Source organism: Trachurus trachurus (assembly GCF_905171665.1).
Source record: "Trachurus trachurus genome assembly, chromosome: 20".
Classification (NCBI taxonomy): domain Eukaryota; kingdom Metazoa; phylum Chordata; class Actinopteri; order Carangiformes; family Carangidae; genus Trachurus; species Trachurus trachurus.
In genome coordinates, this window is record NC_139911.1 from 16,110,943 (window position 1) to 16,123,659 (window position 12,717).

At 41.9% G+C, this 12,717-nt stretch overlaps 1 protein-coding gene across 1 annotated transcript in view; it reads left to right on the top strand.

The window, feature by feature from the left end:
• Positions 1–208: 208 nt before the first annotated feature.
• The window catches only part of slc4a2b (solute carrier family 4 member 2b), a 29,087-nt gene continuing 16,578 nt past the window's right edge, over positions 209–12,717 (top strand). The window contains exons 1-2 of the mRNA XM_083995728.1: positions 209–442; positions 5,187–5,358. Of these exons, the coding sequence (XP_083851854.1) occupies positions 5,299–5,358 (60 nt within the window). The 5' untranslated portion in view covers positions 209–442; positions 5,187–5,298. The remainder of the gene's footprint in view (positions 443–5,186; positions 5,359–12,717) is intronic.

Genomic DNA, 12,717 nt, shown 5'->3' on the forward strand with positions numbered 1-12,717 from the left:
TTTTTGGGTTGATTTCCACCTTTAAGCTTGAAGTTGTGTGTGTGTGTGTGTGTGTGAGGAAGGGGGAGAGACACACTCATAGATTTGTGTGTCTGAGTAGCAGCCTCTGAGTCAGTGTTGAATGGGTCCTGGAGTCACATGGCTACTTGTCAGCAGACTGGAGGAGGAAACATAATCCTGAGGAGGAAGGCTGCTGTTATCAGTTGGTGCATGTTGGTCCGAGAGAGCACTCTGCTCCGCGAGAGGCTGGACGCCACATGATCGGTCAGCGTGCAGGCTCCACATCTCTAACTCTTGTTTCTTTTGTCTCCCTATCTCTCTCGTTTCTCCCTCTTGTTTGTTTTCCCCCTGCACTCTGACCAGCCCCAGGTTGCTCTTCACAGCGGAGTTCAGAATTGCACTACAATGTCTGCGGTGGCTTCTCTGCAGTAAGCACACAAAGGTACGGTATTGCTCCCATTTTCTATATCTTAACCAGTTTTCAAGTGATCTTGTTGCTTTGTACTGCTTGTTTCTGTTGAATGTATTGCCTGTTTAATTCATTGTTTATGTGGGTTAGTCCTTCATTAAGCGAGACATGTCTGTTGTTTGCCAGGTCAGGTCCAATCAAACTTAACAAGATTGCTCTTGTTAGTGTCACTCTGTCTCAATATTGTAGTTGAGCTGAAGGAGAGGAGCTGAGTCAGGGTTGGACCATGATGATCTGTATCCATAGGATCAAGATGATCTGTAGCTATGGACAGCTGTAAACAAATCCTGCTCGGCTCCACACGTTACACAGCAGAGCAAACAAACACTTGAGCTCTAGTGGGACAAACAGACTTTTCCACTGTCATGAATCCCAAATTAGAGTCTTTAAAGGCCATGGCTGTTTTAAATGCTGTGGTTGATTTACAATTGACCGTTTATAGCTGCATCAACTCACAGAGCTTACTTTCTTTCGGTTCTTCAATGGCTTTTCAACAGGTTAGAACGGTTTCATTACCATGCAATGTTCAGAACGTTATAGTGCGATATTATATTAGAAGAAAGGCCACAAATTTATCTCTACAACCCTTGGGTCTATCGCTGCTACACAATCTGTTTTGTCTCTTTGGAAAAATGCATTGTCGGCTAAACGGAGGCAGATGAATCACTCACTGGTTTAGTTTTAAAGCCAGTTCTCTAATGAAACCATAAACTGCTCTTTCCTCTCTGTCATTGTCCTGACTTTATAAGTACAGGCCAGGCTGCTGGTTGAGGTTTGGACATTGCGATCACGCTTCTATTCCTGGATAAGCATTTTTATTGTCAGTTTGTATATTTTATTGAACTCTTCTTTAATTATACCGTTTTGATAGAGGTTGTAGATGAGCGCGCAGTCTGCGGTCGACACTCGCGTGCCAAGCTGTCGGCTGAGGCTGAGCTCGGCCGAGACGTCCTGGCAGATCACTGCCTTTAAACGCATGCGGGCTTGTGTCCTGAGTTCAAGTGAGGCTTGAAACTTCTGTATCATTGTCTGACTGTCTCACTCCTTAATACCATTATGAGGAAATAATCTAAAAGGTCACATGAGAGGACAGAAGAGGAGAAAAATGACCCTTCCTGACTGAGATCTTGCCATAGGGTGACAACTCTGTCGCTTTCTTGTTGCTTTTCTAAGATGTTCGGAGTAGGTTTTGTAAAACGAAAAACAGTTTTTCTCTGTGGGACAGATGAGTCAGCAAGTGCATACCAGATCTCAATATCGATCAAAGAGAAGCCAACACCCTGCTGTAATCTATCACTTTCATTAGAGGATATGTCACAATGTCAACAGTTTGGTGACATTCAGATTAATTTCAAATGAAATATGATTGGACTTGGATACGCTCAGCCTGTAGGAAATGTTAGTTTCTGAGAATTACTACAATGTTAATTCAGAGGCTATAAACAGTTTGTTACCCACTGTCAGCTGTCAAGTCACTCAAATAGGAAATATGAATGAATGAATTTTGACCTGTAAATTGAGTCTCCACAGTTCATACTCTAGGAGAGTTGATGCATTCTTCCATAATTTATGTCTAGTACATTTGTAGGTAGTATGCTAGGTGTAGTGTAAACCACAACATGGCTGCAGTTGTTATTTACTTGCTGTGGATGATGGTCTTTTCTGTAGAAGGCAGTATCTGAAACACACTTGACATGATTGTATACTCTACTCTAAGCGTCCTCTGCCTGTAGGAGGAACAAATGAAGATGTCAGCTCATTATGCCGTGACACATTGAATTAACCTATAATGTCACAGGGTAGACATCATTGGTTAATAATGGATTTTGGATTAACCCATATTAGCTCTGGAACATATGTCCAGGTCCTTGCATAGGCATCGTTTTCACTTAACTCTTTCAAAGGCCTGATGTAAACAGATGCAAGAATAAAAAAAATGCCCTGTTGCCATTTTTAAATGAGTTTATAGCTCCTCCTGACCAGCATCAGTCCACAGCAGTTACTTCTTCCTGTTTTCATACTTGCTTCCTCCTAGAAGGATAGTTTTCCCAAAGCCTTGTGGGCACATTTGAGGCCGTGGCTAAATCAAGTACGGAAATGTTTGGAAAATAAATACCACACTTCCACTTTTCTCCTTGTAGGAACAGCTTGTGAGGCGCTGGACTTCTGGATGACTCTGGAAAGACATGATGAACTTCTTCCAGGATAAATACAGAGCATCTTGTCCACACTTCCTCTTGCACTGTCAGCACTCGTTCATGTCCTTCTGGACATTTCAGTTATTACACAAGAACAGTCAGTTCCTCTTTACTCGGTCCTCTGACAGGCAGATTGTGCAGACAAAACACTACAGTCAATTTGGTGGACGATGGCTCTTCTTGTCTACCAATCCACTTTCAGTTGGTATTATTGTTTTCTTCTTCTGATCATTATTGTTATCCTAACGGTATTATTACAGACATGCCCTCAGGTAGATAAGCTGGTTCCCATGGTTTTCGCCCAGGATCCCAGGGCTCTGTAACTTTATCCCTGTGTAGCCAGCCCTGCCTCTTCCACAATGGTGGTGTCTAAGTTTACTGAGAAAGCAATCTCCAAACTAATGCCAGCAGACTCCTTTATCTGCACTACTGCACAGATTGCATTGGCCAAACTAGTTAAAGTTGTTATGTAGCCATAGAACAGCTGATAGTAGGTAATTAACACTTGGTGCAATGACAAGCAGGTTGGCAGAGCCAAGAAGGGTGTTGCAGAAATGGTGTGTGTATGTTGAGGTCCCCTTGCTCCAATTTAATTTTTTTTCTCCCCAGCTCCTACATACTTTTACATCTCTTGTCACTGATATACTCTTGTCATTACTTTCATACTTCTATGAAACATGCTGCGTAGAAAGCCCTGGCTGTCAACAAGGTCATTGATATGATTGTGCTCAGGCATCATAGAGGCTTATCGCTTCTTTGATAGCTGCTGTCAGGAAGCCAGAGAGCCTTTGGCACAGCATGGACTCTTCTTCGAAAAGCGAACGAAAAGGGGGCCCTTGTCTGCTTCTTGTCTTGAGGAACACCATTGTCTATCATTGTTGCTAGGGAAACAGTAGGATCTCAGAGATTTTCTCAGAACTAAAATCAAAGGAACTGCAGGCAACAGGTTTTGCCGTTTGCTTCTATTAGATCTAAGTTTAAATATATCATGTTTAGCAATAATACAAATTATATGATTATAATAATTCATGCAGATACTGATTTGTCTGTGCAGCCAAACACCAAAGTTCAATGATAATTTCAATTAATTATAGACAGATATTAGATTTTTTTCGAATAAAATATGTAACAGAAAAGTATTTGTACATCGAAAAGGTTAGATGCGGGTGTGTAGGAAAGCATCACTCGCGTCTTGATAAGAGGAAAAAATAGATCCGGCAACACTGCTCTTGCAAACCACCACCGTTTAATAATGGAACTGTCAGTGTGATTTATTAAACGGTGATGGTTTGCGAGAGCAGTGTTGCAGGATCTTCTTAAATATGTGAAAAATAGTCTCTTTTTTTTTGTTAGAATCCTAAAGAACACCAGCATCAGTTTTGGGTCCTTTTTGTTCTAAAAACAGCCCAACTCCCAGACAGCATGTTACTGATTACTGTGCTTTATTGTCCACCTACGTCACTCCATCGTACATCTTCATTGACATTTCATCCTGTCTCCGGTGGATTCCTTTGGTCATTTGTCATAACGGAGACTTTAGAAGTGATGGAGTTGGAGGTGAGCTGAGGCACGTGCCACTGCTTATCGAAGGGTCCTCTGCACAGTAGCCCTGTGTTATCTGGCTCTTATCTGCCTAATGGTTAATGACCTTGACTTGGAGTGAGGAAGTGCTGCAGGGCTTCAAATCATGGACCACACAAAAGAAAAAAGACAGATTGTCACCATTTATAAAAGTCTGTGGATTTTAGCATTGTTGCCATTATGTCTCAAATATAATGTGATTGTGTCCCATTTCCCACTGCGTCACAAATATGATATTCACTTTGTGAGGTCTGAAGTGGGGCCCAGAGAACTCAAAGGTCCTTGGGGGTTCCAGGAAACCCTGAAATTTGATTAGTCCTTAGTTGGACCACATGTCACAGTAGAGACAGTGTCAGGACACTGAAGCATTTTGCCTCATGGTTCATATTTTGTTGGCGCTGCACTTCAACCTCATAGCCACTTTTTGCATTGCAGTGTGCTACAGTGCTGACTCATGGCTTTGCTTGCCCACATGTCCAACCTCAATATTTCCCCATCAACCTCAGATGTAGTTCATGTTTAGTGCTAATATAGTAATGCAAATATTGTTTGCATTTAGCTCAGAGTTCTGCTGAGTGTAAGTTCAGCCTCAGAAAACTGCTAGTGTCTAATATTAGAGGACACAAAGTAAATGTGCAACATAACATTTTAAAGCATATTCTTTATTTTGATATTTATGTTGATATATTTTGAAGTCAGTGACAGTGTGATGTCATTGACCCATTGACCACAGCACACTTGGTGTATTTCCATGCGAACTGGACTGCAGCCACCTTCACTTAACCTTTATAGACATTATATTTTCCAGCTCAGTGTGCTGGAATATATCACTTCATATTTAGAGATTACTTGCCCAAAGCTCTTTCACTCTTGTTTTCCTCAAGTTATAAATCTCCAGTTTCTTGTGAACTAATTCCTGGATCTGTGTCTGTCTCCAGGTTATGCTGCCCAAAAGCTGTCTGAGTCCCAGTGAGAAAGAGAAGGGCTAAAGCCGCACTTATCCAAACCAGCTTTCCAGATCCTCTCCAGCAGCGACTCCACTGCGGAGCCATGAGCAACCCCAGCGCTCCCAACCAGATTACAGATGCCGTGGCAGCGGTTATTCACAGTGTAAGTCCACACGACCGCACACACAGAGGCCTCACTCAGGCTGTCCCGTCAGGTCAGGCCCCAGAGGCGTTGGCATGTTAAATCACATGACTTGGTTGAGTTGTCGACCCTGGAAGCAGGTTAAATGCTGTTCCTGAGGAGATGACACTCGCTATTAACAGATTGTGGTCTTTACGACCCAAGACTGTAGCTATTCAGCTAAAAACTTTCACTCGAGTTCACATTCGCCCACATTTATGCTGCATCAGCTCTCTCGGCCCTCTCTGGCGTTGGAGTGTGTATTTTGGATGTGCTGATCCCTCCAGAGCTATGTGTGTACAACTCTAGTCACATCATAGAGCCAATTCCCTGCCTGTGTACTTCTGAGTTCAAAAATAAAAATGTTCAGAATAGCCCCAAAACACTCAAGATCTACGGAGAAAGCTGCTCCTGTTCATAATCCCCTTTTCATTAGAGCACTGGGGAATGTCAACGGTTCCACAACTGAAACCCTTTCCTTCCTCCTTTCTGTATTCTTTATAATTTTTTTTCTTCGATGGGCTGCCAGCATTGGAAACACTGAAATAATACTGGCGCGTGATTATAAAAACTATAATTGCATGGCTGCTGGTGGGATTGATGTGATAAACAGGATTGGCAAAGCTGGGAGGGCAGCTGGGCAGCAGCCAAAGAAAGCAGCATTCCTCGACTCAAGAGCTTCTGAACAAGTTCATCTCAGGCCCATCAAGATGCTGAAGCAGAAAATATCACAAGCTTAAAGGAAAAATCCAAACTTGAACAGTTTCATATTGTTAGATAATAGATATCATCAGTTGCTGAATTCCAGGAATTATTATGCTTGATTTTATCCCAAGAATTACAAGGATTGTGTCCTTTTTCACTGATTTACCCTTCTTTGTCAACCCCCTCTGGTGTACTTCTACTTGACTTAAGCATTTCCTAAGGTTCCCAGAATGGCTATGAGCAACCTGTGTCGATGATAGTTAACTGAGCTGTTGGCTGAATGTGTAGGTGGCTGGAAATGATGATGTTTGTAGCACAGCAGCAGAAAAAAGATTTTCCACTCTGTAACAAGTGATAGAGACTATGACCTCTCCTGAAGTTCATCTTTTATTGCACTGTCGAGAGATAAAGTGAGAGTGAGAGTTCATTGTCTTAATCATATAGTCCTGTTTTGCTGGCAGCACCAGTGTTGTTATGTTCTAGGATAGTATAGACTTACATTCCCTTAGCTTTGCGTTTTAGTCAGCGTTCTGTAAGCTGCTTGCTTTTCTATCGTACAACTGTATGAGCTGAGCACACACCAACAACCCTGGTGTGTACAGTACAGTACCTGTATCTGGAAGGGGCTTCCTCGCTGGACGTAAACAACACAAGTGCTGCCCAAGTTGGAAATCTAATCCCTGCTGTTAAAGCAGAGAATGCAGAGTATTTAGGAGGTGGAAGTGGATCCGTGACACACAACTAGTCATCCATGAACGGTGTGCAGGAGGGCAGAGAGACCATGTATTTAACTCTAGCTAATGTTTTTTTTTTTTATACAAAATACTGCCTGTATAGATTATCCTTTTATTATTACATAAAATTTCCTTTTGAAACAGTCATACACAAAATAAATGAGGGGAAATCTCAACACTGCACTTCACTCCCCCATGGACGGACTCACCTAGTCGGAAAAGTAGAATTAAAATAACTGGGAAAATAGATAACTGGCTTAAGAGATATAAAAGTAATACTGTGATATCATCATGGAATAATGTTTATGATTTGTGTTTTTGTGAGTTTACTTACCGTGTATAATTACTTTGTGATTACAACAAAACAAGCTTGATTTGTCAAGACTGTAAAACAGTTTTCTTTTTATAGTCACAAGAAATCATAACAACACAAGATTTACAAGTCTGTCTTGTCTCAACAACCATTACAAATTAGAGGAACAAAATGCAAAACCACATTAATGTAACATCTAAATTGTTGAATGTATTCCAAAAGCTACTATCTTTAAACAAGATCAAAGTATAGTTGGCTGCTTTCTGTCAAGCCTGTTGAGATCCTGCTTGTATCTATTGCTGATTCTAAACAGACAGTGAGATATAGTGGACCAGAATATGGCTTTGCTTCAATAAGTCTTGCCAGCAGCAGGTAGCCTGGAGATGAAGAAGCTCAGTAAAGATAAAACTGTTTGCTGTATGACAGCGCCTCAGCGGTTATTGGCTGCTCTTTTGCCTCCAACTCGACCAAGTTAATTATTATCTCCCGAAACAATGTGTGTGTTTGTGTGCGTGTGGTCAGGGAGAGTTCAGCTAATCCTTTGTGGATTTTTAAGGGCTAACATTGTGAAACTGAGAGATGTCTTCCTCCTACCACAGAGATCTACCCTGTCATGTGACAAGGGTTAACTGATACAGGGAACGGGTTTCATAAAAGTGGCCGCCGCTTTTATCCTTTACTTTCTACTCTGGAAAAGTAAATAGAGTATTTTCTCGTTTAATATACACAGCAATACTCCAGTGTGTCATTTGATGGACTATCTGTATGCATTCAAGGTGAGTATGTTCAGTTTGAGCATTGAGGACTCAGTGTAACATACGAGTACAAGGCATGGTTTGCTGTCTGTTGGTGTGCATGACGTTCAGTCTTGTTCTTATCAGCCCGGTCAGTTACTACATATACTGTAATCCGCAATAGTTCAAATAGAGACTGTCTAAGCCTATACGTATGTTTCCTGACCTTTCTTCTGTAGGTATATGTAACCTCAACAGGAACTCTGTAGCTGGTTAATGTTCAGTCCAGCTCTTGAGTTCACAAGATGTACTCCTACTTCGTCAGCAGCTTGATGTCTTTTCCCTGGTATTAGAAATCCGAGGTAATAATTAAAACCCTAATGTTTTCTTAATGTGTCACTAGTTAGAGTCGGTCACCCACCTTAATGTCAACAGGTGGATTACGAAAGATACTTTGACAGAGAAGCACTGAGCTCTTGAACTTGTGGTAGCCATTTTTCCCCCCTCTTCAAGCAACCGCTGCGAACATCAAGATAATCTTAAACGTTCAGCCATTGAAAGGTTAAACAAACTAGATACAGCAAGTTTATTAGTGAGCTGTGGAGCTGATTGCAGGTTTTACCTTTGAACAGAGCCAGATGAGCTGGATTCCCCACTCCTCAGTAATTATGCTAAGCTAAGTTTAGCTAACAAGTTGCTGATAGAAGTTTCATATTTAGTGTTCTCAAATGAAAGTGATATGAATCATCTACCTCTTGCCAAGGGAGTGAATGAAAGTGTTTATCAAAATGGTGACCTCTTCGTTTGAAACCACATTATGTCAATAGCTGATTGCTCACCACGTGTTTTATATCTTGCGGTTCAGGCAATTTAAAGCAGAAGTAAGTGATATATTTGTGTTAATATAAGTCTTAAATAGTTATATCTTCCGACAGCAATGACTTACATAGAGTGTTTGGACCGAAACACGGGTCTGTCAGTCACTCTGCTCTGCTCTGAGCCGAGGAGAAAACATTTCTCGTATCCTACAGTTTTTATCCAATGAGGAGAGAGAATGACATGCAGGGCTGTGTGTGCAGCCAAGGGATGCGCCTGAATGTGGTGACGTAGGGACGAGGACTGTTATGGTGCGTTCAAGGCAGCCCGTAACTCGTGTTTTTCCGACCTGTGAAGTTGTACCAGTTCGATCTGGTACGAGTTCACGGGTCGGAAGTTACGAGTGGCCGTTATAGTGACTTTCACAGGTAAAACAGGTCGGAAAAACACGAGTGGGTTGCCTGGAACGCTACAAAGTCATAAGTTGTGACTTGAAGCTGTAATTTACGGTTTCAAAAGCCTGCCTTGAACGCAGCATTAGCCAAAACGACCGGATCGCTTACTTCTGCTTTAATCTTTATATTGTTTTGATGTTTGAGACCTGAAAGTATAAAACTATAAACAGTATATATTTTAAATTCAGTTATCTTTGGGGATCTCCACCCCCAGGTTTGTAACTACTGGTCATGATCATCTTGTGCACCCACATGAAGTACAACTGTGTTGATGCAGTGAGAGATTAGGTTTGTGGAAGTGAGAGCTCTGTCAGACCTGAGATAGGATTATTAACAGAATGTGGTTTACCCCACCTCTTCCGTAGCACTTTTCTGACTTCAGTGACATGGATCTGCCCGCCTCTGCAGAAACCGTCTTACTCAATAAACCGTTATCAGATGGATGTTCTCAACTAAGATAAGCTAAAGAGTGAAAATAGCACCTCAGGCAAATGAAATGCCTTTGCCTGGCTACTGAAAACCCTGCTTGCATTACATTTCCAATAGGCTTATACTGTATGTAGCGTATATCCAGGAATAGAATAGAGTGAATTAGAGACAAGTTGTCCCACTCCCAGACTCTATGGAAGATTTTATGATTAACTTGGCATGTAAATTTATATTTGATTTTATTTTTAGCAGTGCAAAGTGAGGAAAACATGCCTCCCAAAATGATGTAATAGGAAGCTTGTGGAAATCACTGCTTGCCCAGTCCAAAATGCACAGTTGGCTGAGGACATAACTGGGTTACAACCGCCTTGCTCATAATCATAATCAGAAATCCCGAGCATATTGCGTGCTCGGATCTCCTTGCAGACTCTCGTTAAGATATGCAGGAATGCAGTGACTCATCAGACACACTGTACGACATGATCACGACAGCATGCCCAGCCTATCTCACCCTTTCCCCTCCAGTGCTGACTGTGTGAGATTTGAGCCTACCTCACGACACAGATAATCCTCTGCAGCTTCCACACGCTGCCGAGCGTCCGCCACATGCAACAAGGCGGCCACCGCGCATGCACAGTACTTTATGAGACTGAAAGAACTACTGTGTATTAACAAGATGACCTCTTGTCATGGATGATAAACCATTCTCATTTATCAGCTGTGTCAATGCAGTGAAGATAGAGAAGAAATTATCTTTATTTTTCTCTGGTCTTGTGGCCATATTTCTTTTGCCCTTAGGTTATGATTTCAAATGCATGGTGCTAAGCCCTGCCGGCCATAGAGCTCTATCCAGTCAACCAGACTGAAATACGACAGGCTCATAGTCTTGTTCCCTGGCATTCCTTTTGTAGCAGGAAAGGGTTGTACGTTAATTCTTTTGATTTCCAATGCAAACTTTTGTGTCCAGTAATATTTCTGTTGCTGTGTGTGGGTTATAAGAATTAAAATTCCAAAACCTGTGATAATAATCTGCATATATACTGTACATGTGGTGAACTAGCAGCCTAGCCCACCAATTCCTATAAGTGTACATACATTTAAATTCTGAGTTTACCGGTTGCCATTAGATTAGTGTCACTGTTCTCAGATTTAATGACATACTCTGCTCTGTTGGAAATCTACCAACATGCCTGCAGTAATTTAGTACGGACTGAATTAGTCTAATGGAAGACTTTGACATCTCTTCATAAAACTTCCACAAGGCAGATTTATTGGATTTTGTCAGTTCATCCACCTCAGACATTTTGTTTGCCATTTCTCATGTGGTTATTAGTTGTCTGTGGTTTTGAAGGGGGTGCACAACATTTTTAATCGTGTTTCACTCCAGCCTGTTACTTAATACCACTTGAGTCAATATTGGCTATGAAAACCGCATCCTTTGAAAAGTCTGAGATGTTTAGTTCCTCTGCATTTACATTGCCCTTCAAGGCGCATTGACTGAAAGCACCTCAGTCAATAGTTAGGCTTCACGTGGCAAAGTGAAAATGCAGAGATGAATGTCAATGTGAGGTTTTTGTTCCTGGCTGTTCAAACAAGCCTTGTCCTTTCACGCAGCATTTGTCCTCAAAGCGGGAATGACGGTCTTGTTTATTCTGGCCTGGCACAAAGAGCTGACGGGTGAAGGTGGCAGGTTGGCCGATAGGGCTCTGATTAAGGTATCACGAGGCTTTGATAAGCACGGGGGAGAGGGATATCTCCTCTCTGCAGTTCTTAATAGAGGTGTCCAGGGTCAGAGCGCCAGTGTTGTCATGGTGGACGGCTCTGACGCTTGTTGTCACCAAAAAAACCCACAGACTGTGATTGGGCTCACGTTGCCATGAGCGAGGTAAGTCTCCGAAACTCGTCACTGGAGTCTCGAGAAAATACTCGTATTATTCGTTGTCTGGTCATTTGTGTTGTTTTTGCTCGACTCTCCACGTCTTGTTTTTGCACATGGTTTCGTTTGTGGAAAATTCTCTCACCTTCTTGAGGATCCCTCACACATCGCTCCCACCTCTAGGGATTCACTGTGAAACCGTGATATGAATGAGAGCTCTGTAAAAACAAACTGCAGGATTGTGTAGCAGCACTCCGAGGGGTTTCAGTCATCTGGTGAGGGTACGTGCGTTATTCAGGGAGAGATCCAGATGCTGCGTGATACGCATTACAGAAATGAAAAGGTTCTCTTTGTAGTTTTTTCGATATCACTCAAAAGTCTGGAGTATAAAAGAGCTGCATTCAAAGAAATCCTCTCCTCTGCTTTAGGTGTCGGTTTCACCCAGTTCTTCAGTGTCTTTGTGGTTTTGTTCTGGAGGTCACAAAGGGAAATGTGGAGTTTGCTCTTTTTGATGCTCTTGTTGATCTGTCTGGATAAAAAAAAAGCTATATGAGGAACTGAGTCTCAGGTCGATATTGAATGTGAGCTGAACAGACTGATCTATCTGTTGGTCTTCAACCCTGCGAAGGGGAGTCTGCTTCTATCACCTCCGTGTGGCATGTAAAACGCAGGTCAGAGTAAAAGACATCATAGTTGTGTGGGTCATGGGAATCAGTTTTTCACACTTTGTTTGGATGTGCTTTGATTCAGGACCATCTGTGGAGCGTTAGCTATCATGAATGAGGATGAACTCTTGAGTGTCCAGCTCATGATTTCCTGTCTTGATGGATTTGATGAGCTTAATGTGTTAAAAGCGGAACCATGACGTTGGTACGTGACATGCTCCAGAGACTATGGTGTGGCGTTAACAATGTAAAGCTGCTTTCCATCACATGAGAATGTAGCTACATGTCTTTGCTTGTCCATTTGAGTTGATAGAGAGAGTTCATTTGACTTGATGTTAGTTTTTTTTAAGCATCTTTAGATGGTTGTGATGGAGGTGGTTTTATCTACATTATATTTAGCTACCTGCTTTAGACTAGTCTGTCCTTAATGGGAGGTCAAGTCCTCTGCAATGACAATGGATCAATCTGAACTCTGGAGTTTGATTTAAATAGTCATCAAAGGAGAAACCTCACCTGAGACATCTGAGACATTTGAAATATGACATAAGCCGACTAAGCTGTGGTTTTCATAAGGGCTCATAAGCCAGAAAGGTGTAATCATTAACAAACGTGTT